Source organism: Chondrus crispus, genomic scaffold, assembly GCF_000350225.1.
Source record: "Chondrus crispus Stackhouse genomic scaffold, scaffold_287, whole genome shotgun sequence".
NCBI classification, from domain to species: Eukaryota; Rhodophyta; class Florideophyceae; order Gigartinales; family Gigartinaceae; genus Chondrus; species Chondrus crispus.
This window is the reverse complement of record NW_005179171.1, coordinates 75,683-103,237: the sequence shown is the minus strand read 5'-3', so window position 1 is coordinate 103,237 and position 27,555 is coordinate 75,683. Positions and strand designations below refer to the sequence as shown.

The window sequence follows — 27,555 nt, the reverse complement described above, 5'->3', positions numbered from 1 at the left end:
GATGAACAACAAGACTCTGATGAATCCTCCAACTCCTCCCCAACTGCAGGGGAGGACGAAACCACGGAAACAGTTGAGCAACACGTAGTTGAGGAAGAAACGATTGATCCGCCAACTAATCTCCGTCGGTCCACTCGCGTTCGCAAAACGCCTGGGGCGTGGTGGGCAGCAGCTTTGGTGACTGCTGGACTCCTTAGCCACGCCCATGTGATAACGGAAATCCCAAACTCGTACAACCAAGCTATGGATTCTCCAAAAGCTCGCTTCTGGCAGAAGGGCATCGACAAAGAACTTGCTTCACAACACAAAAACAAAACATGGACACTTGTTCCAAGATCTCAAGCATCAAACGTCCTGACGTCCAGGTGGGTTTTTGGAGTGAAGCAACTTCCTGACGAGTCCGGAAAATTGGTCGAAACTGCAAAGGGACGTCTCGTGGCACGAGGCTTTCAACAAGTAGAAGGCATCGATTACACTGAAACTTTCGCCCCTGTCATCAAGTTCACAACTATCCGTCTGCTGCTGGCACTGGTTGCGCACTTTGACCTTGAGCTGCATCAGATGGACGTGGTGACTGCCTTCCTCAACGGTGAACTTCACGAAGAAATCTACATGGAGCAACCTGAAGGATGCATCGACAAATTCAAACCTGATTCGGTGTGTAAACTTTTGAAAGCAATCTATGGTCTTAAGCAAGCCCATCGCCAATGGCATAGTAAGATCGATGAGTTTCTGATCACTGAACTTGGTTTCAACACTACACGCAGCGACCCATGTCTTTACATTCGACGTCAAGGCAATGTCATCATGATTATCGCGTTGTACGTGGACGATCTGCTGCTAGCTGGAAGTGACTTGGAGGCCATATTATGGATGAAAAATGAACTCAACAAACGATTCGATATGAAAGACCTTGGCGAAGCGAAGACTTGTATTTGTAGTATAACCCCCCCCCTGGGGGTTTAAATTAGATTAGATCAAGAACTAGATCAGCTACTGTAGAGCGTCGAGCTCTACAGTACCACCGCGCGTGTCCACGTGTACACCACGGGGACAAGGGACTTGCGCATACACGTGCACACGTGGACAGCGCGCGAACGAAGCGCGCACGCACCACGAGTGATACGTGTACTGTCAGCCTCGACATAGCTGACAGTATTACAGTGCAGGCCGACCTGCACTACAGTAGCCCACTACAGTACCACGGTACTGTAGTGTTATGATAGAGTGTTTTGTATATTAAATATGGAGCGGACCGACGGCGGCGGAGGGGGACAAGCACGGGCTTGTCCTCAACCGACCGCCAAGGTCAGTCGACCCAGCTTATTCTAAACGTCGCCTTCGCTCTTCGCGCGCGTTTAGTCGGAGCCGAGCCGGAGTGGACGCGCAGCACGCGAGCGAGCACGGAACCGCCTCCGCCCGTCAGCACTGGTACGTCACCCAGTGCTGCTCCGGGACGTCGAGGCGTCGATCCGCTCGTGCGTGCGCGCGTCCCTGCTCGCTCCCGCTCTACCACCGCTACCCGGGCCCGAGCCCGGTTCCGTAGCTGGTTGGCCCGCTTCACCCCTTCTCCGATCCGGGGTCTACAGGTCGAACTGCGCATACACCTCCAGTCGTCTGGGGGTGTTTATGCTACAGTGGTCTCCCGACCTAGAAGACCCCGAGATCTTTCCGAGAAGACTTTCTTTTTCCTCCGCGTCCGTACGCGTTGAGATGAGTCAAGAATACGCCACCTCGATCCGGTCCGAACCGGCGGATCCGAGGGCGGCCGCTTTGCACGCACCATCACCGCCGTTCGGCGACGGCGACGCTGGTCTCCGAGACCGCGAACCGTCGCCCGAGTCCCCCGAAGGACAAGCGGCTGCGATGTTCGATCGCATAGCTGACTACATCGAGGAAGTCCGGACTTCACTCCGTATAGACGTGACGGACGCCGTCTACTCGCGATGTATGGACGAGCTCCGCTCCCTACGTGAAGGGAGGTTCGATCGAGTCAGCCAGTCCTTGGAGAATCTCCGAGCACTAGTCGACGAGTTACACTCGCGACTGGTGCTCGTCGAAGACTCACGCCTCGCACAGCCCGTACTGCACGGGCAAGGTCGCCCCACGAGGCCGACCTCGACGAGACGTCCCGACGATCGACCGTCCCCGTCAGCAGAGCAGTTGGGTGCGTTCGCGCACCTCTCCGCCGAGCTCAACGCTACGCGACGGCGTGCTCGTGACATGGAACGGACCATGGCCGCAAGGCTGCCCGGTGCCCCCACGAGAGGGCCCGGTGGTGCCGTACCTCCTAGCGCCGTCGCTCCGGAAGGTTGGCGTCCGACTGGCGCCGACGCCAGTCGGACTGCGGAAGGAAACCGTCCCCCGATGGGCGCGAATCTCGCGTCCGAGACCCAAGCATTGCCGCCTATCCCCGTAAGTAGGCGGCAGATGGACCGCGTATCGTACGCGGACGAACAGGACCGTGGAGGAGCCGCCCGCAGATCCGGAGAACCGATGTTCCCCGTCGATCCCCGCTGGGGCGGCTACCTGCCGGCGAGTTATGCCGAGCATCTAGGTCCGGTAGACGTCCGTACGCTACCGGTTACCTCCTTCGGCACGCTAGGTCCCGCCGAACCCGGGCTCGAGCCGGTGCATACGATGATCCAAGAGTTCAGCGCCGTCGCTGACTATCGTATGTACCGCTTGGATAACACCTCGAGGCTCGTCACCTCGGGTGACGCGGGACGGATCGCGAAGTACGTCCAACGCTGCCGTGGGATCCGTCCCACGATGAGGAGCTTTGACGGTACGGACCCGATCCAGCTCCTACCGTTCTTGAAGGATATTCGGATAACCTTCAACTCGCAACACCTGACCGAAGGTGTTGCCGTGAGAGTCCTCGCGCACTTCTTAGAGCGCGACGCGGAGCGCCTGTATACGAGTTATACGATGCGTGGCCTCCGCGCCGGCCAACTACACGACGACGTGAGTTGGCCGGGGCTCGTGAACCAGTTCCTGAAACGCTACCTAACCGACGACGTGTTAGGTGAAGCGTACGACGCTGTCGCGACGGCGCGACAGCAATCTCATGAAACGGAGAACACGTTCGCGGACCGGCTCGAAACGGCCGCGTTCCGGTGCACGGCAGTGTTCTCCGAACAGTCCCTCGCGCACTACTTCGTGCGGGGACTCGCTCCTGCGACCCGTGCCGCAGTTTCCGAGACAGTGCAGCGGCTGCCGAGCCGCCAGAAGACCGATCTTCCGACCATCCGCCGTATCGCAACGGCAGAAGGAACCACTTACCGCGCTCGACGCGGTTTACCTCTGCCGGATTCGAAACCGGCAGGGAGGGCTGGCAGGACTACGAAGTCCGCCGCAACAAGTTCGCCCGCCTCTACCCTCCATGTCGGGGAGGATGAGTGGCAGGCCGACCCTGTCCTCAATACGCAAGGAGCAGGGACGGTAGGGGGTCGACCCCCTTCACCGATGTCGACCGGAACGACGTCGAGCTACGCGACCGCGCTCGCGGCCACTCCCAGAGCACCCAGGGGTACGGACCCCCGGGTCGCTGAGCTCGACATCTCAAACCGAGATACCGGAGGTGAAGCCCCTCGCGTGCCCCTCCTCACCGATGAGGAGGCGCGTCACGTGGCGACCTTCGCCTCAACGGACGGCAGCGCGTACGTGTGCTGGCTATGTCGTACGTACGGACACGCCATGTACGCCTGCCCGTTCCTGTCGCCGGAACAACGAATGTTCACGGCGTACAGGAACTACCGCTACCAGATGGAGACGCGCCCCGGGGCGCGCAATCTACTCCGGCAAGCGGTCGGCGAGGGTCGTCCCCCGCGTCAAGGTTTCCCGAATCGGTCGGGTGGGGGCGCTCGGTTCGCCCCCCGTGGAGGCGGGTATCGTCGTACCGAACTCGATCGTCGGGATCGGCCCGACTATCGCCAGGCCGACACAAGATACCCCCGCCAAGGAGGGAGAGGGGACCGAGACAGTTCTCGGTTACCCCAACAGGTACAGAATGCGATAATGTACCTGCAAGACTGGGTAGAGGATCCGTACCCCCTGCCCACGGAGGGTCACGAAGGAGAGCCGACTCGCTTCGTTCCCCATATCCTGCGACGACCTGACGCCGCAGGTCAAGGCCCGGAAGTACCCGAGTACTTCGCCAAGGCTGCCGAGCCGCAGGGGAGGAATAGTCCCGACCCACGCGGCCGGCTACCCGGAGAAGACCTGGCCGTCGATAGCCAGGGGGGTAGCTCCGATAGCACCGGTAGTTCGAAAAAAGGGTAAAGACGGTTACGTACACGCGGTCGCGTGAGCCGTCTTTTCCCTATGAACTAGACCGGTCCCCGCGTGCTGGCCAAGGACACGGGGGGGATTGTCCGATAATACATCCCCCGCTATCGGAGTCGAGCACGGGGACTCCAGCAATGTCGACATTGCAGGAGAAACCCAACACCGAGGCCCACGTAGACCCGATGTTGGAAGAAGGCACCACGGGGACACCCGACATCCCAGTGAAGCGCGACGAGCGAGACGCGGTTAACGCCGACCGACACGAGTCGGTCGACCTCCTGACCCCGGTGAGCCCAAGGTCGCAGGCGAAATGTCCGCCTCGTTCGGACTCCAGCACCTGGACGGGCGTCACTGAGACGCGAACGTCCCCCGGCTCGAGCCGAAGGAAACGCAAGAGGGGCCAACGCCGAATTCGAAGGCCCCGGCGGAACGACCTCACCGATAAGGTCGCTCCCAAGGTGGTCGATGGCCTCGTATGCCTCATGACGTCGAAAATATATAACGTCTTGGGCTCCGTGGCCACCGAAGGCAACGCGTTTAAGCCCCACACGATCGCCGTCGACACGTGCTCGGGCTACAACTTGGTGAGGAAGGCCGACCTCCCTCCCGACTGGGCTCGCTACGTAATACGGGGCGCGCCATTACCACGCCTGGCTGGCGCGAACAGTAACCCGCTTCGACTTACGGCGGTCGTCCGTCTCGCGGTCCGGCTGCGGAACACGACGTTCCGCATACCTTTCGTAGTGGCCGAACAACTCGCTGTTCCCGTTCTACTTGGGACCGCGTTCATTGATGCGCACGTACGCAGCATCGACATCGATGGACAGAAGCTCGAACTTCGTTACGGTGGCTCGGTAGCCATCGTCAATGGGAAGGGGGAACCGACTCCCCCTACCAGGCGACATGGTCGCCAAACGAGTCGTCCGGAGGTACGCGAGGAGGCCCCGCAGGCGATCCGAATCGCCCGCTGGGCTACCATCCCTGCGAATGCGTCGTTATGTGGTGCAGCCTATAGTAAACCGCCTATGCTTTGTGCGGCGGCCGATGTGGAACGCTTGTTGCGCGCGAATGACCATACGAATGGCGTCGAGGAAGTCCTGCCGAACCAGACATTCGAAGTCATCGTCGCGAACTTCTCGCGACGGGAGAGGCGGCTTCCGAAGCACACCGTCGTGGGATACGCGAAGCGCAACCCCCTCGCGATTCTCACGCCCGAACGTCGAGTCGCTGAGGAGGTCGCGCTCGCGTTGCACCTGACCGACTTGACCGATCGAGTCGGAGAGGTCGAAGCTGGCCGATCCGGCTCCGACGAGAAGGCAACCGCGGGGAGTGAAGGGGTTGACCCGGACGAACGGTCACCTATACATCAACCGACGGCGGGGGGTACTGTACCCCCCCAGCAGAAGGATCCCGAAAATCCATCGATGGATTGGGAAAAAGGGATTGACTTGTCATACATCGACGATGACAAGCTCCGTGGCCACGTGCTCGAAATGCTCCGTAAGCACTCGAGTCTGTGGAGCGGTGCGCTCGGAACGATCCAAGCCACAGAGCACGGCATTCCCCTCGAACCGGGAACGAAACCAATTCGTTCTATGCCCTATCGAAAGGGCCCGGCCATGCGCGAAATGGTCGCGAAGGAGGTCAACAAGATGTTGAACGCAGGGGTTATCGAGCCCGCGAGCACCGAGTGGGCGTCCCCGGTGGTGCTCGTACCGAAGAAAGACGGCTCTCTTCGGTTCTGCGTGGACTACCGGCGTCTCATCGCGAAGACTGCAGCGGATTCGTATCCGCTGCCGCGTATGGACGACTGCATCGACTCGTTAGGAGATGCAGCCGTCTTTACGACGCTGGACTGCAATTCCGGTTATTGGCAGATCCCGGTCGCTCCGGAGGACCGGGATAAGACTACGTTCACGACACATATGGGTACGTACCGCCATTTGCGCATGCCGTTTGGATTGAAAGGGGCACCGGCCACCTTCCAACGTGCCCTCGATATCATACTCTCCGGAGTCCGCTGGCAAATATGCCTCGTCTATCTCGATGACGTTATCGTGTTCTCGCGTACGGACGCGGAACACGCAAGGCATCTCGATACCGTCTTGAGCTTGTTGCGGAGTGCCGGCATCTCCCTCAAGCTCAAGAAGTGCAGCTTCTTCCGTCCGAAGGTGCACTACCTGGGGCACGTTATATCCCCAGGTAAGTTGAGCGTGGCTGATACGGCAATCGACGCGTTCAAGACGTTCACGTTCCCGAGGACGTTGACGCAGGTGCGCTCGTTCCTCGGGGCGTGTAACGTGTATCGTCGCTTCGTCAAGGGCTTCTCGAAGATTGCCCGTCCGTTAACCGATATAACGCGCAAGGACTCGGATCACGATTTCGATAACCCAACGGAGGTTCAGCTTCAGGCTTTCGAAAGCCTGAAGGCGGCGATGATCTCCCCGCCGATCCTCGCGCTACCACGGTACGGCCGACCGTACCTGTTGGACACTGACGCCAGTGCATATCAACTCGGGTGCACCCTCCTACAGGAGCACGACGAGCCAAACGATTGGCGCCCCGTTGGGTACTGGTCGTACTCGCTAAGCGATAGCGAACGGAACTACAGCGCTACGGAGCGTGAGTGCTTCGCCGTGGTGTGGGCCGTCCGCACGCTGCGGCCGTACATCGAAGGAACCAAGTTCACCGTCTGGACGGATCACGACGCCCTCCGATGGCTCATGTCGCTCACGGAGAGCTCAGGAAGACTCACCCGATGTCGGCTACGTCTGGCTGAATACGATTTCACCATTCAGTACCGCCCCGGGCGCGTGCATCAGGTGCCCGATGCCCTGTCACGACTCGTGTCGCCGAAGGTCGCCGATGACCCTCGCCCCACTGTCGAGGTGGATGACGACATACCCACTTTCGACGGGGGCACGACAGTTCGAGACGTATCGAACGAGCTCGCGGACCACGCTTGTACCGCGAGCTGCGATCATCAGGGCGTCCATGTCTTCGTAACGACACGGAACCAAGCCGAAGCCCGAACAAGGTCGCGCATACGGACGCGCGACGAACCGCGAGGTGACGACGAAGCCCCCGGTCTTCAAGGACCCAATTCGTTTTTGGAGGAGAACGACGAGTTCGACGCCGCCGATATACAGCGCGCCGAAGACCCCGAGGCTGGCGCGCTCGACTCCCCGGTCGCCCCACCGCAGGACGACCTTCCGGCCCCTCTTACGATAGAGGAGATAGCCGAGGAGTAACTCGTGGATGACTTCTGCCAAACCGTTTTGGCACGACAGTCAGAGTCCCGGGACTCCGCGTTCTTCGAGGACCACCAAGGGGTGCTCAAACGGAGACACCCCTTCGACCCTGATATCGTTCAGGTGGTGGTACCTCGGACGCTCCGCGCCAGGCTCCTCCGCCTGTGCCACAACCCGGCCATCGCGGGGCACCCGGGCCAGAACCGTATGTACTACGCACTTCGACGCGAGTACTACTGGCCCCACCTGGCTGCAGACGTGGCAGCCACGGTGCGAGGGTGTCGGACCTGCGCGATGAGCCGGGTCAAGCTGAGGAAACATCTCAATCGATTGAGATTGTTCCCAGCTACGAGGCCTCTCGAGAGCCTCGCGATCGACATCTTGGGGCCGCTCCCCAAGACGAAGACAGGAAAACGATTCCTGCTCGTGATTACGGACCGTTTTAGCAAGCTGACGCAAGTCGTGGCGCTCCGCACGATAACCGCATACACCGTCGCAGTCGCGTTCTGCGAGTCGTGGGTGTTCAAATACGGCGTCCCTCGCACGTTGCTTTCGGACAACGGCCCTCAGTTTAATGCCAAGTTCTTCCACAGCACGTGCCGTGTTCTGGGGATAACGAATTTGTACACTTCGGCGTACCATCCCCAGACGAACGGGCAAGTCGAGCGATATAACCGAACAATCGCCTCGATGCTGAGGAACTACGTGGGTGAACACCAGGACGACTGGGATGTGTACGTGGGGCCGCTTACGTACGCATACAACTCCCACGTACATCGCACCACACGCACCACGCCATTTGAGCTCGTGCTCAGCAGGCCACCGCCGGAGTTCTCTCTCCGACGGGCGGACGGCGACGCGCCCCCTTCCGATAGGGGGAACCAACGTGCCGAGTTCCTCAAGACCTTGGACTCGACTATCCAGAAGGCCTACGGAAGCCTTCGGCGAACGCAAGCTCGCTATAAACGCGACTTCGACAAGCGTATTCGGCGCATCAACTCGCGCCTCAAGGCAGGTGACTACGTATATCTGAACCCCACCGATGGGGGGAAGACATCAAACAAGCTGGCCTCCCCGGCTGTCGGACCGTACCGAGCTCTCGCGAACGACCAGCGCACCATCACGATCGATCGTGATGGAGTTACCGAGCGCGTCTCGGCAGACCGCTGCGTCTACGCACCCCCGCCGGCGAACGCGCCAAGGGCTAGCACGACTACCCCCGAAGACCTTGCCGACAAGATCAACGAAGGCACACAGTATGCCGTCGAACGGCTACTCAAGCATCGCGTCATGGAGGATGGAACTACGGAGTTCCTCATTAAATGGGCAGACTACGACCAACCCACCTGGACATCGCGTACACACGTCCCCGAGGAGCTAGTGTCACGCTACGCCAAAAGACTCCGGACACGTACAGGTAGAGACCTCCTCTCTGAACTGAACGCGGACGTTCAGCCTTGAGGAGGGGGCCCTCAACCGCCCTGTCGCGGTCTGACATCAAACAGCACGAGCAAACCGAAAGGAAACCCACGGTTGTGCAGCGGCCCTCATCGGAGGGACACCGCAGAAGACGAAGCCAGATGTCAAGACGTATTGACGAACAAGGCAAATTACGAGAGAACGCGACTATGCCCAAAACGTAGGGACCACCGAAGCCGACAGGCTGCGGGAGAGAAGACACCACATGCGACAAGAGGCTATAAATGAGAAAGGAAGGACACAGGTTCCTCCGAAGGAGGGGCGACCCTCGCCCGACACTAGCTCACTCACGCAACCGTTCGCAGACAAGGGATTCGAATCCCTTATCACTCCAGGAACGCCTCCGTGAGATTTGCTCGCGACCGAAAACCCCGTAGCGGACGTCAACAGGCCGCAGGAGACCCACAGTTAATATACCGCCCTCAATACGCCGCGGGGAAGTTAACCCGGCGATAAAAGGGACCCGTGTACCGTCGCTAGGGTCGGTGCCCCAAGGAGCGCGCGTAATGCGCGAACGGAGACTCCGCGAGGGAAGTGGAGTTGATCATACCACGCGCCAAGACGGCAGACGAAGAGCGGATAAGCGAGAGCGATCCGAGGGGACAGACACCGACACCTGCGCAGGAACGCGAGACACTGCGAACCCACCGCCTACGCATGCCCCATACTGTACTGAGGAAAAATAGGGGGAATGAGAACGCCGCACACGAGCGTCGCCGGAGACACGCGGGACGCGCCACGCACTGGCGTCATCCCCAAATCACAACCGCCACCACCCCCTGAAATTATTTGAGAGAATTAAGCGGGGAAAATACACCCGCGCGTGCATGGAATGTACGAGTACTGTACGGCAGGCAACAAGGACACCGGACGACGCTGCCCGGGAGTACAAGGAACAAACGCCCCGGAGGTACACACGTCCGCCCCCCCCCTCCCCTCAGCCGAAGAGGTATTCGGGCGTGAGATCGGGCGCACGCCCGCACGGAGCGGGTGCCTCGAAATCTTGGCGCGCGCCCGCCAAGCCGTCCGAACGGCTCTTCCCTCTCTGAAACTCTGCCCCAAAGACGTAGGGCGCCGGGGTACGCGAACCCACGACTGTCGACGCTACTAACAACTCCGCTGCGACGCACGCGTTCTCATTGATTTTTCGCGCGCACGGGGGCCCGGTCGCGTCCGACACGTCGGGCCGAGAGGCAAGACCTGAGGCGGAGCCTCGTCGAGAGGGCAGAGACACTCCGCCTCCCGCGCACGGAATTGCCGGCGCGTCGCGAACAGCGCCGCAAGAAGTGTGGACGGACACGCTGAAGACTACGCCGAGCCCGGGCACCGGCCTAGAGACCGTCACTTCGGAGGAGAGGGAACTCACCTACTGGACGAACAGTATGTCGTGGGGAGGGGGACGCCTCGAATAGCGTCCTGCCGAGGGACATGGCTCACTGCTTCAGAGTGGCGAGCCAAGTACACGACGTAGGAAGAGGAAGGCCGCAGACGGCAATAACGAGCCGGGGCATAGCGTCCAAGGAACGGCTTGGCATCCGGAAAGAGGCTACCGCAACGCGACGTGTTCGACACTGCATGACCCTTACCCTAGCGAACTCTCCGTCCGGCATCGTACGAGCGCTGAAGGTCGTCCCAGACAACGTCCTCATTCGGGTCCGCAAGCTCGCGTGACGAACGCGAGAGCGAAACGGGAGTGTGGCGGGAACGACTTCACCCGTCCCTGATCGCCTTTCCCGATTGCACGCACCCTTCCCTCATTCCCGCTGCGTCGAAATCGCGCTTAACAGATCGCCGGGGAGGGATGACCCCGCGTTGGCACGGCCCCACCGCACTTCCAAGGGGCGCGTGGTGGGCGACGGCGAGCACCCTCACAGCCGATCTCTGGGGCGAGGGGGCGGTTAATGTCGAACGACGAACGAACGCCTCGGCATACGCTTCGGGGATCTCTACTGTAACGAAGACCCCAAGACGAAAGGGACAAACTCCCACGATACGGGAGAAGTAATCATCACGGGAGATTACAAAAAGTGCAAAGGGCCTGGAGAACGAAACCCCCAGGTTACCCCCGAGGTCAGCTTATATCTGCGGGTCGCGGTTCAAACAAACCGCCACCGCCCGAACCTAAAAAGGAAGAAAAATTGGGAAAGTGCGAAATTACACTGAAGACAATGCACGTGCATGACGTGCAGGCGCGCGCGTCGTGTAAGAAGCGCAAGGGACGCCCAGACTGCGCTGCGGATCGAAGGTACAGAGTGTACCAGCCGACTGGTACACGCGGTCCGCAGGCACCCCCTGCGACTCCATCTGCCGGCCGGAATTAGACCGACGCCCTCACTATAGGGCATTCGCGACGCAAGGGGATGGCGAGACCCCAACAAGACGGACGCCGCGGGGAACAACACCCGACCGGCAACAGAACGACGCGCAAGATACATGGGGAAATAGGGCCGTCGAACTCCTCGCGCGCCGAACACGGCCAGGACACCAGGGGTAATATGGAGGACCGACGTCGGCCTCCCCCGACTACCTCCGCTGAGTGCGGCGACCGGGGACGGCTCCCCATGACCCCATCGTACCGGCGTAGGATGCCGGCGGAAGGACCAGTCGACCCCTCCGCCGAGTAGAACGGTACCGACCCGTATCGGACGACGTAGCCGAAAGCGACATAGAGGGAAGATTGCAGGCCGCGGCATGTCACCACGACGCGGGAGGCCCCACCAACGCGGGGAAGGAACCGAACCCTTCCCGAAGATACACCCGAGGTGAGAGTGAGGTCCCCGAGTCGGCGGCAGAGGCGAGCCAAGGGAAGTTGAAATGCCGGGCCCCGCCGCACGAATTGGCGACGGGTAGCCTACGGTCGAGGCCAGCGGACGCCCGTACACGTTAGAGCAAGTGACGCTTCGGGGCGAGCAGTCGACGAATGACCGCTCGGCGAAGGTCGCGAAGAGAGCCGACCTCGAGGAATGATTGGAGTTCCGTATGACTTAGTACGACGGATAACGAATTGGGGCGAGAGAAAAGGAGAGACTACGTCGGTGACTCCCACGGTGCTGGGGGGAATTGGATCTCACGCCAAACGAGGGATTCGACCCGTCACGAACCTCAGTAACAGGGAAACCGGGAATAGGTTGGCGCCGCCATCGTCTAAACTCCCCCACGACCGAATGTCAAGCGAAATGGATACCCCACGCGAGGTCACTCTCCGATTCGAGGCGGAATGTCTTCCTCCCTCTTGACCCACCTCGAGGTGGGACCCGGAAAAGAGTATCGGCGCGCGGTGAAGGGAAGAGGATGGCAAGCGAGGGAACCACAACAGAAAGGGGACTGGCTTTATGCGGATGGAAGGTCAAGGTGACGTGACGCCCGTGAACTCAACGGCTCGAGCCGTCGGGTGCCGCTGTAGGACCCGGTCCATAGAGACCCGGAGGGCAATAACTTGGGTGGCGGGGCAACCCCGAGCCCAGCCCCTCGAGAGGAGGCATGGCAACTTCGTCGTGACGCGTCCAGCGCGGCTCGCCGCCCTCGAGAGTCGCAGCGCTCTCTACCACCGGGGCTTCACGCCCCGGATCTTCGTAAGGATCTCGCAAGGCCGGGCGCGAAGTGGACGGAGGGGCCACCCGGGGAGCACGAAGTGCGTCCCGCTCGGCCCGGTACCGGTCCCGATCAGCGGTCGTCCGCTCGAGTACGCCGGTCTGCGTAGCCATTGCCTCACGCACCCTCGATAACTCGCGGCGCACGTGGCAGAGTTCGGACATGTGCGAGTCGCGCTGTGCGGCGATGCCCCGGGCCTCGTCGCCCCGCGCCAAGTACCAGCTGGCAAGGGTGCTGAGCAGCCTTTCCACTGGCCACGAACGATCGCTCGCGTCCCCGAGGGCGCGATGTAAGATTGGTATGTCATGGATATCCGCCCGCTCGATCGTCAGGCGACGTAGCGCTTCCCCGCTCGGGACGGCACGGGTCGAGACCGAGTTAAGAGGAGGCACTGGGGGAACCTGAGGGCTCGCCGGTCGGCGGTGGTTGCCCACGGGCATCGACAGTCCGGATGGCGGGTTCGTACCCGCAAAAGGGAAAGTCGGGGGCTCCCCGTCTAGATCGCGGTAACGTTTTTTTCGAGCCAGTCGTGAGGCCGAGCCGACTCCGCCTCCCGACGGCCTAGTGGAGGGCGGCGCGACGGTAGGCCGCGCCATGAAGGCGTCGGATCGATGGTCATAGGCCAGAAACGAGGACTGTACGCCAGTGGTGAAATCCGTCCAGTGACGGAGGTGACGGGGCCCCGCATCACAGGCTCGATGCATCAGCTCGAGGGCGAAGGCGTACGTCCAAGGTACATGTAGGGAACTCCGCTCGAGCGGGTGTAGGGGGACATTGGGAAGGTCCCACGCTACCCTCCCCAGGTGGGCTAATACGCTGATGGGCTGGACGAACACCCGGCCATGGATCGATACTTCGTTCATGAAAGCGTTGCCGAGTGCCCATGCCCATTCCCTCTCCACGTTGTAAATCAGGGCGGCGTGTGCGGGGTGGGTCGGATCAGTACACGCCACCCCAAAGTGTTTTAAGACGTACGGAAGTAGGGGATGCACTCCGAACGAGGGGAGTGACTCCCCTACCACGGTGGGGAGTAACGGAAAATCGCTTGGAAAGAGACCGTCCTCGAAGACGGCCGACCGGAAGACGCGGCCGTCCGCTTCTCCGGAGTGCCTATAGGCTGCCCAATCGTGGGGAGCAATGGCCACGCGGTGTAGCCTCATAAGCGAACAAGCTGACTTCTGCAAGGCGACGCGTGTTTTTGAGTAGGCGAAGGGACGGGGGCTTACGTACAGTCCCGCGACCATGGACAGGACGAACTCACGAGAGGGCGACGACCCACGGTTAATAAGGTAATCCGCCATCCGATCAACGTACTCTACCTCGGCCAAGCTATAAGCAAAGGTGCGATCGCCGACGATCGCAGTAGGGATCTGGTAGGCCGCCCCGTCCCCCTCTGCGAGGAGACGCCCCAACACGAGGGAGGCTTCCTCCCCCCGACCCGCCTCATAGACCTTGCGTACACGTAGCAAGTCCGGGCGGAGGGTCTCACGCGCTAGCAGTTCCCCGACGGTAACCCCCGAGCGGGCATAACGACACCAGGTGAACTTCTGGCGGTCGAGAGGGAGCGGCGTCGATCGTTCAAGTGGGACGCCGAACCACTCTGACGGGGTGCCACCCGAGCCCTCGCCGGGCCGTACAGTACGAAGCGGCGGCGGCGACTGCACTCCCACCGACCCCTGACGCAGCAAGCTGGCTCGCTGCGTCACTGGTTCGTCAACAGAAGGCGACAACGAGATGGCAGGTCGACTGCATGAGGCGGGAACGATCTCGACGGACGACGTCGACTCACGGGAGCCGCGAACCCTCTGGAACGGCTGATCTGTGGACCACGGGCGCACGACCGCGCCGGGCTGCCTCGTGGTACGCCCCTCTGGGGGCACGAAGCCAGCGACGGTCGGCCGGCAGGGACCAGGGGCCCTAGAGGGAGGCGGCGAGGAGCACGGAGGCTCCGGTACGGCGGCAACGGGGGCGGAGGTAGGACCTTCGATGGAGGTCGGCATACCGACCCGGACGGCGAGACACCCCACCAACAGAGGGACAACCACAGTGGTGTGGCGAGAATGGCCAGGGCCAGAAAGAAAAGAACGAGAAGCCCCCACTCGCGAGGGAGCGAGAGGGCGGCGAGGGAGAGAGCAGTGCAGGGAGAGCGCGGCCGTGTGGATAGCGGAGAGGTGGAATACGCGCGATGAGGGGGACGGGTCAGGTGGAATCCTGGTCAAGTCTAGGACTGCAAGGGGGGGATCCGACATGGTCGCCTCTACAAGCCCGAGAGCACTGACCGCGGACGTTCAGCCTTGAGGGGGGGGCGGTGTAGTATAACCCCCCCCTGGGGGTTTAAATTAGATTAGATCAAGAACTAGATCAGCTACTGTAGAGCGTCGAGCTCTACAGTACCACCGCGCGTGTCCACGTGTACACCACGGGGACAAGGGACTTGTGCATACACGTGCACACGTGGACAGCGCGCGAACGAAGCGCGCACGCACCACGAGTGATACGTGTACTGTCAGCCTCGACATAGCTGACAGTATTACAGTGCAGGCCGACCTGCACTACAGTAGCCCACTACAGTACCACGGTACTGTAGTGTTATGATAGAGTGTTTTGTATATTAAATATGGAGCGGACCGACGGCGGCGGAGGGGGACAAGCACGGGCTTGTCCTCAACCGACCGCCAAGGTCAGTCGACCCAGCTTATTCTAAACGTCGCCTTCGCTCTTCGCGCGCGTTTAGTCGGAGCCGAGCCGGAGTGGACGCGCAGCACGCGAGCGAGCACGGAACCGCCTCCGCCCGTCAGCACTGGTACGTCACCCAGTGCTGCTCCGGGGCGTCGAGGCGTCGATCTGCTCGTGCGTGCGCGCGTCCCTGCTCGCTCCCGCTCTACCACTGCTACCCGGGCCCGAGCCCGGTTCCGTAGCTGGTTGGCCCGCTTCACCCCTTCTCCGATCCGGGGTCTACAGGTCGAACTGCGCATACACCTCCAGTCGTCTGGGGGTGTTTATGCTACAGTATTGGTCTAGAGATCGACCGTATACGTTCTAAACACGTCCTGACCGTCACGCAGTCGAAGTATGCCCAAGCAGTACTGAAACGGTTCAAAATGTCGGCATGCAATCCTTGCGTTACTCCGATGGAACAGTCTCGACATGTCACAATGCAAGTGGCCGAAACTGGCACTGATGACAACCCATGCTTTGAACCATATCGTCAGGCCATTAGATGTCTAATGTTCCTAATGGTCGGGACCCGCCCCGATATTGCGTTTGCCATTGGAAAGTTATCTCAACACTGTGCCGACCCTCACGAGTCGCACTGGTCAGGTGTGAAACGTGTTTTGAGATACTTGCGTGGGTCCCAGCATCTTGGAATAGTGTTTGGAAAAGATGATCTTGGTACGGAACTTCATGGGTATAGCGACGCAGATTGGAGTGGATGCCTTGAATCACGGAAATCAACGAGTGGGTACGTATTCAAGCTTTGTGATGGGCCTATCAGTTGGGCTTCCCGGAAACAAACAGTAGTTGCGAAGTCTACTTGTGAGGCAGAATACATCGCACTCAGTGAAGCATGCAAAGAGGCTGCGTGGCTTCGACGCTTCCATGCCGATGTACTTGGTGCGAATTCGGATCCAACAATTCGCGTTGGATGTGACAACGCTGGTACGATTGCGTTTGCTCAGAACGAATCTACAAATCGTCGGAACAAGCACCTTGATATTACGTATCATTTTGTTCGAGATGCGGTGCAGCGAAAACTGGTCACATTGTACCATTGTCCGACAACAGAAATGCCAGCCGATATGCTGACCAAACCACTTGATCGCGTGCTGTTTGAAAAGTTCGTGGGCATGGTTGGGCTTTCAGAGTGCAAAGCTGCCCAAAGCATGTGATCGAGGGGAGGTATTGAAAATGTGCGACCACATGCTGTTATCTCGAAAGTACAAAATCGAGCCACACGTGTACATGACTCGACGGTCCGGACCCTCACCCCATATCACGACATGACACGTGTAAATTCTCAGATTTTGGGGTTCTGGGGACGAAAGTGGACTTTTGGAGGGTTATGCAAATTTGCATAAATGCCGAAAATTTGCATTTGGCCCAAACCGTTATAGGGCTACACAGGCAATACTGCAAATCTATTGGGTGTCGGTTCGAATGCTGCAATTCTATTGGTCTGTTATTGTCCACTTATATGCAGTCATGCTGGTGATATATCTTGAATGATCGGTATACGTTTTAATTACATCATTTCGGGGGTTTCAAGTTGTTCACCATGGTTGTAATGGGTAATTACGTGTGGCCTTGGCGCTGGACACTTGTGTGCGGTGTACACATGTACACATCGCCAGGTTGCTGCGTGTACGTACACTTGTACACGTCGCCTACATACGGTCCGGCGCGTGTCCGAGCACAGTACATGTGAATTAAAAGTACAAAAAGTATTTCTCGCAAGAGACATGTACTTACGTGAGTATTCAGTGTACGCGTCACGCTGTATGCGACCCTTGCATCAGCATGCGCCGTTGTACTACACTCTCGTCAGCATGCGACGTTGTACTGTGCTCTCGTTATGGTGCGCCGTTGGATGCAAGTTGATGACAGTACTCGTGTGATTCACATCGGATATCACGTGAGATGTGTAGAAAGTCTGGATGCACATTGTTGCTATCCGTGATAGTTGTCTGGCAGTGTGTACCGAAATTAGTAAGGTACGAAACAAGGGCATGTATGGGGACTGAGATATGACAGGACTTTGCGTTGTTGGAAATAGAGAGATGCCAAGTTGTTCATTGTGCAAGAATATATTCTGTCATGTCTGGATGCAGATTAGTAAGGTGTGAAACGATTGCATGCATAGGGCCATGGTTTACAGTTACTCGAAATGTGTAGAAACTGTTGTGCACTGATAGTCAATAGTCAATTCATAAGGTGGAAATAGAACAGTGTGGACGGGCCAGAAGAGGACCGCGCTTGGTCGCGCATATGGTGAGTACGGTTTACCAGGTGCCAAAGTAATAGGATAGTGTAACACTCAAAGTGTATAAGTATCGCCGAAAGACGGCTCCAAGTAAACCTCGGTACCAACTCCTTCACTCACACACATCAACCTGCCCTCCTTCTTTCCCTTGCCCCTCCGAACCTACCATTACAGCAACCTGGCGATGTGTACATGTGTAGACTGCCCACAAGTGTCCAGCGCCAAGGCCACCTGTAATTTTGCCTTACAACCATGCTGAACAACTTGAAACCCTCGAAATGATGTAATTAAAACGTATACGGATCATTCAAGATATATCACCAGCATGACTGCATATAAGTAGACAATAACAGACCAATAGAATTGCAGCATTCGAACCGACACCCAATAGATTTGCAGTATTGCCTGTGTAGCCCTATAACGGTTCGGGCCAAATGCAAATTTTTCGTCATTTATGCAAATTTGCATAACCCTCCAAAAGTCCACTTTCGTCCCCAGAACCCCAAAATCTGAGACTTTACACGTGTCATGTTGTCATATAGGGTGAAGGTCCGGACTGTCGAGTCATGTACACGTGTCGCTCGATTTTGCACTTCCAGATAACAGCATTGTAGTATAACCCCCCCTGGGGCTTTTTTTAGATTAGATCAACTCAGAATCGGATCGGTTACTGTAGGGCTCGATGCTCTACACTACCACCACGTGTACCCCCAAGTACAGGCGGGCGCGCGTGTACACGTGTACGCGCGGAACGAAGAGCGCGCGCACACGTGTACTGTCAGCCCCGATGGCTGACAGTATTACAGTGTCGACCGACCGCTACAGTACGTCGCTACAGTACATCGGTACTGTATTATCATGATAGGTTCTTATGTACATTAAATATGGAGCGGACCGGCGGCGGGGGAGGAGGACAAGCACGGACTTGTCACCCACCGATCTTCAAGGTTCGACTTCCCGCTTATTCTAAGGTAACGCTCGCTAATAACCTTAGAAGCGGCACCGAGTGCGGGTTGAGGACGCGCGCGGTACGCCCACGAGCCGGCTCCGCCTCCGCCCGTCGGTACTGGATCGTTACCCAGTACCGCGCCGGGGCGTCGAGGCGTCGAACCGCTCGCGCGTACCGGCGTCCTCCCCGTTCCCGCTCTACCACGCTACCCGGGCCCGCTGCCCGGTGCCGTTAGCTGGTGTCCCGCTTCACCCCCGTCTTCCCGATCGACAAGGGTCTCGGTCGAACTGTGCATGCACCCCTATCGCTGGGGGTGTTTATGCTACAGTGGTCTCCCGACCTAGAAGACCCTGGAGTCCGATCTCCGAGAAGACTTCCGCTTCCCTCCGCGAACCGATCGCGTTGAGATGAGCCAAGAGTTTGAGCCCTCGATCCGCTCCGAAGCGGCGGATCTGAGTCCGGCCGCTGTGCAGTCCCCATCCGCCCCGTCGGGCGACGGCGACGCAGGTCCTCGTGACCGCGAACCGTCGCTCGGATCCTCCGAGGAAGGAGCGGCGGCGATGTTCGAACGCATAGCCGAATACATCGAGGAAGTCCGTACTTCCCTTCGGATCGATATATCGGACCATGTATACACTCAATGTATGGCCGAACTCCGCTCCCTGCGTGAAGGGAGGTTCGATAGAGTGACGCAGTCCTTAGAGAATCTCCGAGCACTGATCGACGAGTTACACTCGCGGATAGTGCTCGTCGAAGACTCCCGTTTCGCCTCGCCCGGACCGTCCGGGCAAGGTCGCCCTGAGAGGCCGACCTCGGTGAGACGACCCGAGGACCGAACCTCTCCGTCCGCAGAGAAATTGGGTGCGTTCGCGCACGTCTCCGCTGAGCTCGACGCCACTCGTCAACGTGCTCGTGACATGGAACGTACCATGGCCGAAAGGCTACCCGGTGCCCCCTCGAGAGGGCCCGGTGGTACCGTACCTCCGAGCGCCGCCGCCCCCGAAGGTTGGCGTCCGACAGGTGCCGCTACCAGTCGGACTGCAGAAGGGAGCCGTCCTCCGATAGACGCGAACTTTGCGTCTGAGACCCAAGCCTTGCCGCCTATCCCCGGAAGTAGGCGGCAAGTGGACCGCGTATCGTACGCGGACGAACAGGACCGTGGAGGAGCCGCCCGCGGATCCGGAGAACCGATGTTCTCCGTCGATCCCCGCTGGGGCGGCTACCCGCCGGCGAGTTACGCCGAGCATCCAGGTCCGGTAGTCGTCCGTACGCTACCGGTTACCTCCTTCGGCACGCTGGGTCCCGCTGAACCCGGGCTCGAGCCGGTACATACGATGATCCAAGAGTTTAGCTCCGTTGCTGACTATCGTATGTACCGCTTGGATAACACCTCGAGGCTCGCTACGTCGGGTGACGCGGGACGTATCGCGAAGTACGTCCAACGCTGTCGTGGGATCCGTCCCACGATGCGCAGCTTCGACGGTACCGACCCGATCCAGCTGCTGCCGTTCTTGAAGGATATCCGAATCACCTTCAACTCGCAACACCTGACCGAAGGTGTTGCGGTACGAGTCCTCGAGCACTTCCTCGAGCGCGACGCGGAGCGCCTGTATACGAGTTATACGATGCGTGGCCTCCGCGCCGGCCAGCTCCATGACGACGTGAGCTGGCCGGGGCTCGTGAATCAATTCCTAAAACGCTACCTCACGGACGACGTGTTAGGTGAAGCGTACGACGCTGTCGCTACGGCGCGACAGCAATCGCATGACACGGAAAGCACGTTTGCTGACCGACCCGAGACTGCCGCGTTCCGATGCACGGCAGTGTTCTCCGAACAGTCCCTCGCGCACTACTTCGTGCGGGGACTTGCACCGGCAACCCGTACCGCAGTATCCGAAACTGTGCAAAGGCTGCCAGGCAGTCAGAAGACCGATCTTCCGACCATCCGCCGTATCGCTACGGCGGAAGGTACAACGTACCGCGCTCGGCGCGGTTTACCTCTGCCGGATTCGAAACCGGCAGGGAAGGCTGGCAGGACTACGAAGTCCGCCGCGACAAGTTCGCCCGCCTCGACCCTCCATATCGGAGAGGATGAGTGGCAGGCCGACCCTGTCCTCATTACGCAAGGAGCAAGGCCCGTGGGGGCACGAACCCCCTCACCGATGTCGACCGGAACGACATCGAGTTACGCGACCGCCTTCGCAGCCACTCCAAGAGTGGCAAGGGGTACGGACCCCCGGGTCGCAGAGCTCGACATATCGAACCGAGATGCAGGAGGCGGAGCGCCTTGCGTGCCCCTCCTCACCGATGAGGAGGCGCGGCACGCGGCGACCTTCTCCTCAACGGACGGTAGCGCGTACGTGTGCTCGCTATGCCGTACGTACGGGCATGCCATGTACGCGTGTCCGTTCCTGTCGCCGGAACAACGAATGTTTATGGCGTACAGGAACTACCGCTACCAGATGGAGACGCGCTCCGGTGCGCGTAATCTCCTCCGGAAAGCGGCGGGCGACGGCTGTCCCCCGCGTCAAGGTTTCCCGAACCGATCGGGTGGGGGCGCGCACTTCGCCCCCCGTGGAGGCGGGTACCGTCGTAACGAAGTCGATCGTCGGGATCGAGCCGCCTACCGGCAGGCGGACACCAGGTACTCCCGACAAGGAGAAAGAGGGGACCGAGACCGTCCTCGGTTACCCCAACAGGTACAAAATGCGATAATGTACCTGCAAGACTGGGTAGAGGATCCGTACCCTCTACCCACGGAGGGTCACGAAGGAGAGCCGACTCGCTTCGTCCCCCATATCCTGCGACGACCGGACGCCGCAGGTCAAGGCCCGGAAGTACCCGAGTACTTCGCCAAGGCCGCGGAGCCGCAGTGGGGGAATCGTCCCGACCCACGCGGACGGCTACCTGAAGAAGACCTGGCCGTTTATAGCCAGGAGGTTAGCTCCGATAGCACAGGTAGTTCGAAAAAAGGGTAAAGACGGTTACGTACACGCGGTCGCGTGAGCCGTCTTTTCCCCACGAACTAGACCCGACCCCGCGTGCTCGCCAAGGACACGGGGGTTATTGTCCGATAATACATCCCCCGCTACCGGAGGCGAGCACGGGAGCTCCTGTAATGCCGATACCGGAGGGAGCGCACGTCGAGGCTTCCGAAGGCCCGACGTTAGGAGAACAAGACACGGGGACAGCCGAAGTCCCGGTCAGGCGTAACGATGGCGACGGGGGCAACGACGACCGAAAAGATTCGGTCGACCCCCTGACTCCCGCGAGCCCAAGGTCGCCGGAGAAAGGTCCGTGTCGTACGGACTCGAGTAATCCTTGGGGCGTCACTGATCGGCGGACGCCCCAAGGAAGGGGGAGAAGGAAACGCAAGCGGGGCCAGCACCGAAATCGAAGGCCCCGGCGGAACGACCTAACCGATAAGGTCGCCCCGAAGGTTGTCGACGGCGTCATTTGCCTTATGACGTCGAAGATCTACAACGTCCTCGGCTCGATAGCCACAGAGGGAAATGCATTTAAACCCCGCACGATCGCCGTTGATACGTGCTCGGGGTATAATCTGGTGAGGAAGGCCGACCTTCCCCCTGATTGGACGCGTTACGTCGTGCACGACGCACCTCTGCCACGACTGGCAGGCGAGAATAGCAACCCCCTCAAGCTTTCGGCCGTCGTCCGCCTGGCCGTGCGGTTGAGGAACACGGTGTTCCGAATCCCGTTCGTAGTCGCGGACCAGCTCGCCGTGCCGGTCCTCCTCGGCACGGCCTTCATCGATACGCAAGTGCCATGTATCGACATCGAAGCTCAACGAATGGAGCTACGCCAAGGCGGTTCCGTCGCCATCGTCGACGGAAAGGGGGAGTCAACTCCCCCTACCAGGCGACACGGGCGACAAACGGGTCGGCCAGAAGTACGCGAAGAGGCCCCGCAAGCGATCCGAATCGCCTGCTGGGTTACCATCCCCGCGATGTCACAAGACCGCGTGCGTGTGACAACCGCGGGGAGGGGCCTCGTGTTCCTGGAACCCAAGCCCTCACTCCAACACCGACATGGAGTGAGGCTGACGAATGGCGTCGCGGAGGTCCTACCGAATCAGACCTTCGACGTCATCGTCGCGAATTTCTCACGACGAGAAAAGAGGCTTCCGAAGCACACCGTCGTGGGATACGCGAAGCGCAACCCCCTCGCGATTCTCACTCCCGAACGTAAGGTCGCCGAGGGGATCGCGCACGCGCTACACCTGACCGACTTGACCGATCAAGTCGGTGGGGTAGGAGTTGGCAGATCCAACTCCGACGATAAGACCACCGCCGGGGGCAGGGGGGTCGACCCGGACGAACGGTCACCTTTATGCCAACCGACGGCGAGGAGTACTGTACTCCACGAGCAAAAGGATCCCGAAAATTCACCGATGGATTGGGAAAAAGAGATCGAGCTGTCATACATCGACGATGACGAGCTCCGTGGCCTCGTACTCGAGATGCTCCGTAAGCACTCGAGTCTGTGGAGCGGTGCGCTTGGAACGATCCAAGCCACGGAGCACCGCATTCCCCTCGAACCGGGAACGAAACCGATTCGTTCTATGCCCTATCGGAAAGGCCCGGCCATGCGCGAAATGGTCGCGAAGGTGGTCAACAAGATGTTGAACGCAGGGGTTATAGAACCCGCGAGCACCGAGTGGGCGTCCCCCGTGGTGCTCGTACCGAAGAAAGACGGCTCTCTTCGGTTCTGCGTGGACTACCGGCGTCTCAACGCGAAGACCGCAGCGGATTCGTATCCGCTGCCACGGATGGACGACTGCATCGACTCGTTAGGAGATGCAGCCGTCTTCACCACGTTGGACTGCAATTCCGGTTATCGGCAGATCCCGGTCGCTCCGGAAGACGGGGATAAGACCACGTTTACACGCACATGGGCACGTTTCGCCACTTGCGCATGCCGTTTGGACTCAAAGGGGCACCGGCCACCTTCCAACGTGCGCTCGACATAATACTCTCCGGAGTCCGCTGGCAAATATGCCTCGTCTATCTCGACGACGTGATCCTGTTCTCCCGTACGCACGGAGGACATGCGAGGCATCTCGATACCGTCTTGAGCTTACTGCGGAGTTCCGGTATCTCCCTTAAGCTCAAGAAGTGCAGCTTCTTCCGACCGAAGGTGCACTACCTGGGGCACGTCATCTCCCCAGGCAAGTTGAGCGTGGCTGATACGGCGGCCGACGCTTTCAAGACGTTCACGTTCCCGAGGACGTTGACGCAAGTGCGCTCATTCCTCGGGGCGTGTAACGTATACCGCCGATTCGTTAAGGGGTTCGCTAAGATTGCGCGTCCTCTGACCGACATGACGCGCAAGGATTCGGATCCCGATTTCTATAACCCCACGGAGCTGCAACTTGAGGCGTTCGAGAACCTTAAGAAGTGCAAGATCGCTCCGCCGATCCTCGCGTTGCCCCGGCACAGTCGTCCGTACATGATAGACACCAACACGAGTCCCTATCAACTCGGCTGCACTTTACTTCAGGGGCACGAAGAGCCGAACGACTGGCGCCCCGTGGGGTATTGGTCGTACTCACTGTCCGATAGTGAGCGCAACTACAGCGCTACCGAACGCGAGTGCTTCGCCGTAGTGTGGGCCGTCCGCACACTACGGCCGTACGTAGAAGGCACGAAGTTCACCGTACGGACGGACCATGATGCCCTCCGATGGCTCATGTCCCTCACCGAGAGTTCCGGAAGACTCACCCGGTGGCGGCTACGTCTGGCTGAATACGATTTCACCATTCAGTACCGCCCCGGACGCGTGCATCAGGTGCCCGATGCCCTGTCACGACTCGTGTCGCCGAAGGTCGCCGATGACCCTCGCCCCACCGTCGAGGTGGATGACGACGTCCCCACTTTCGACGGGGGCACGACAGTTTGAGACGTATCGAACGAGCTCGCGGACCACGTTTGTACCGCGAGCTGTGATCATCAGGCCGTCCATGTCTTCGTAACGACACGAAATCAAGCCGAAGCGCGAACAAGGTCGCGCGCACTGACGCGCGACGAACCGCGAGTTGACGACGAAGCCCCCGCTCACCAAGAACCCAATTCGTTTTGGGAGGAGAACGACGAGTTCGACGCCGCCGACATCCAGCGCGCCGAAGACCCCGAGGCTGACGCGCTCAACGCCCCGGTCGCCCCACCGCAGGACGACCTTCCGGCCCCTCTTACGATAGAGGAGATAGCCGAGGAGCAACGCGTGGATGACTTCTGCCAAACCGTTTTGGCACGACAGTCAGAGTCCGGGGACTCCGCGTTCTTCGAGGACCACTACGGGGTGCTCAAACGGGGACACCCCTTCGACCCTGATATCGTTCAGGTGGTGGTACCTGGGACGCTCCGCGCCAGGCGCCTTCGCCTGTGCTGTAGTGCACTGACCCACCTTTTCCTTTTCCCAGGGGACACCTGTCCCCGGCCAGCACGACTCCTTCTCCGGGACACACGTGTACCGCGCGCCACGTGTAACCAGGCGTCAAGGCTCCTGTGTCCAGGTGTCACCCCCCCCACGTGTAGTGGTTGTCATACCTCCCCAAGGGGAGTTCCTCCGGTCGTCGCCGCCGTCGTTTTAATTTAGTCTCTTTTAGTTTAATTAATTATAGCTCCGACGTCGGCTAGTATATAGCCGACGTCCGACCCTAAGTAAATCCCTACGAAGCTTTGGGTCTACAACTCGGGTTTCTGGAACGGAGTCGTAGCCTCGCGTCGGTCCCCGTCCCACGACGGTACCCTGCGAGCCATCTACGTCCCGATTCCCTCCTGCTTCTACCGCGCACGTCGTCCCGCCACGCCCGGCTCTCCGCGCGACAGCTGTCCCTACCGCTCCGCCCCTCCTGGGCTCTGTTTCCCACTTTTTCCCTTACTTTCCCTACTGCGCTTCGCGCCCGGCCCCGTACCGGTCCCTTACGGGTGGTCTCCCGATAACCCCCTACACGCGCCCCCGAACGCGCGCGCTCTGCCAGAAGGGGATCCCACCCCTTCCCCCTCAGTGCACGACATTTTGGTCTCCCGACCTAGAAGTCTACGGAGTGTCCCTTATCCCTTACCGTTTTTGGTCCTAGGTGTTCTATCTCTGTTTCAACAGGTTCCTACAAGCTCAAGGCTATGGTATCCGGGTCCGATTCGTCCCGTGAGACCCGTCCTCGAGACGTGCCTCCGCCAGTTGCGGCGTGGATCACTCGGAGTTGTCGCGAGACGCTCCGAGAAGCGGAAAGATTCACGCTCAATACTGTAGCGGAGAAGCTCGCAGCGCAACCGTCGGCGCTGCGAGAAAACCTCAAGACTTTTATTGAGGAAACTATCGCGGCCCAAGCCGAGGTACAAGCCGCGCGAGAGCGCGATCGCCTAACCGCCCTGGAAGGCGTGCTCACCAAGGCCTGGCAGGCGGACATAGCTGCCAGCGCCAAGGAGGCTGCCATCCTGCGTAAGCAAGAGGAGACCGCCACGGCGGAGGAACTCAAGGCCCTCCGTCGAGAAATTGCCATCTTGAAGACGCAAACATCAGCCTCCGCTGCTGGAATCCCTTCGACTACAGTCGGAGTAGCGACTCTCCCTCCCGCTGAGGGGTTGCCCCCGTTGAATAAGAGCCTGCTCTTTTCCAACGTGACAACGCCGGCGCTGCAAGCCGCGGGGATACCGGTCCCCTCCATGGAGACCGCACCCCAATTCTCCGCCAATCCGCAGGCGTCGCGAACCGCGGCAGGAGCCTCCCGCGAGGGAGCCTCCGCCGGACCTATCCACCTTGAAGGTGATTTACCTTCCCAGGATTTACGGGGAGGGAACCCCGATCAAGGGGGAAGCTCAGACGACGAGGGGAGTGGACGACGAAAAAAGTCCAAACCCAGTCGGAAAGAGCGGAAGGCGAACCGTCGCAAAGGACGAAAGGATGGATACCCCCCGGACGGGTACTCGAGCCCGTCCTCGTCATCCTCCTCTGACTCGGAGACCGATTCCGAGTCAGAGTCCCTTACGGCCCCAACGCCGACGTTCGGCCCCAAACAGAAAAAAGTTTCTGTCTGGAAGCTGACGAACCACCGGTTCAGAGGTGTGTGTAACTACCGAGCCTACCGCCTCGTGGATACCGACCCAACCCTGGACGACCGGGTCTACGCTACCACCCGTAAGAGGGTGCAGTACCTCCTCGTGGTCATGGGGGAGTACAAATTCAGCGGGGTAGATCCTATCAGGGTCATCAGTTTCCTGGCTCGCTGCAAGGAAAATTTTGACAACGCCAATATGACCGAGGCGATGGCCCTGATGGCCCTACCCCATCTGCTGGCTCCGCCCGCTAAGGAAGCGTATGAGTCCCGGCGGGGACTGCACCGCAAATCTCAGGGGATCGCGAGCTGGGCCGCCGCCGTCAATTGGCTGTTACGCACGTATGCGACGAACCTCGAGATCGAGCGGGCTCTCACGGCATTGAGGGAGCTACGCCAGAAGCCGGGCGAATTGGAAACCGAGTACGCTACTCGAATGTCCACCGCCCTGGGGAGGTGCGGGGACGTGCACTCGGCATACAAGAGGACGACCCTCTTCATCGAGGGGCTCACCCCCGCGATCAAGCCGCTGGTGTTACAAGCTCGCGAGGATCGACAGCGATCCTCGTTCGAGGATACCGTCGCCCACGCGCGTTCGCACGGAGACGCCTTCCGGGCCCAGCACGGGTCTGGGCGCCGCGTGGAGTTCGGGAAGCCCCGCCCGGTTAAACAGGTCCTCGCGGCCCTGGATGGCGCCCCGTCGACGTCGACCGTCCCCCTCCCAGTTTTCAAACGGCCCGGGGAGCCGAGAACTACCTCGCTGCCGAAGGTGACCTCGCCGGGGAGGCTCCTTCCCTCCCGACGGAAGAATCCTCCTTCAACGACGGAGACTCGCTGTTTTACGGCGACCGGCGCAAGCCGTACCAACCCGCTCGAGAGCCCGACGGGGGCTTTCGCGGACTTCCACCGGGGAAAACGTCCCGTAATTGCCAGAAGGATC

The 27,555-nt window shown here is 59.9% G+C and overlaps 1 protein-coding gene across 1 annotated transcript; it reads left to right on the top strand.

Annotated features, from left to right (window-relative positions):
* Window positions 1-15,712: 15,712 nt before the first annotated feature.
* Window positions 15,713-16,501, top strand: CHC_T00005357001 (hypothetical protein). The gene has a single exon (XM_005716997.1). It carries the CDS (start codon window positions 15,713-15,715, stop codon window positions 16,499-16,501), a length of 789 nt encoding a protein of 262 aa, XP_005717054.1.
* Window positions 16,502-27,555: the final 11,054 nt, after the last annotated feature.

What these genes read in the sequence shown, in the direction of transcription:
- CHC_T00005357001 (XM_005716997.1), top strand. Translation starts at nt 15,713, where the DNA reads ATGTCGGCATGCAATCCTTGCGTTACTCCGATGGAACAGTCTCGACAT.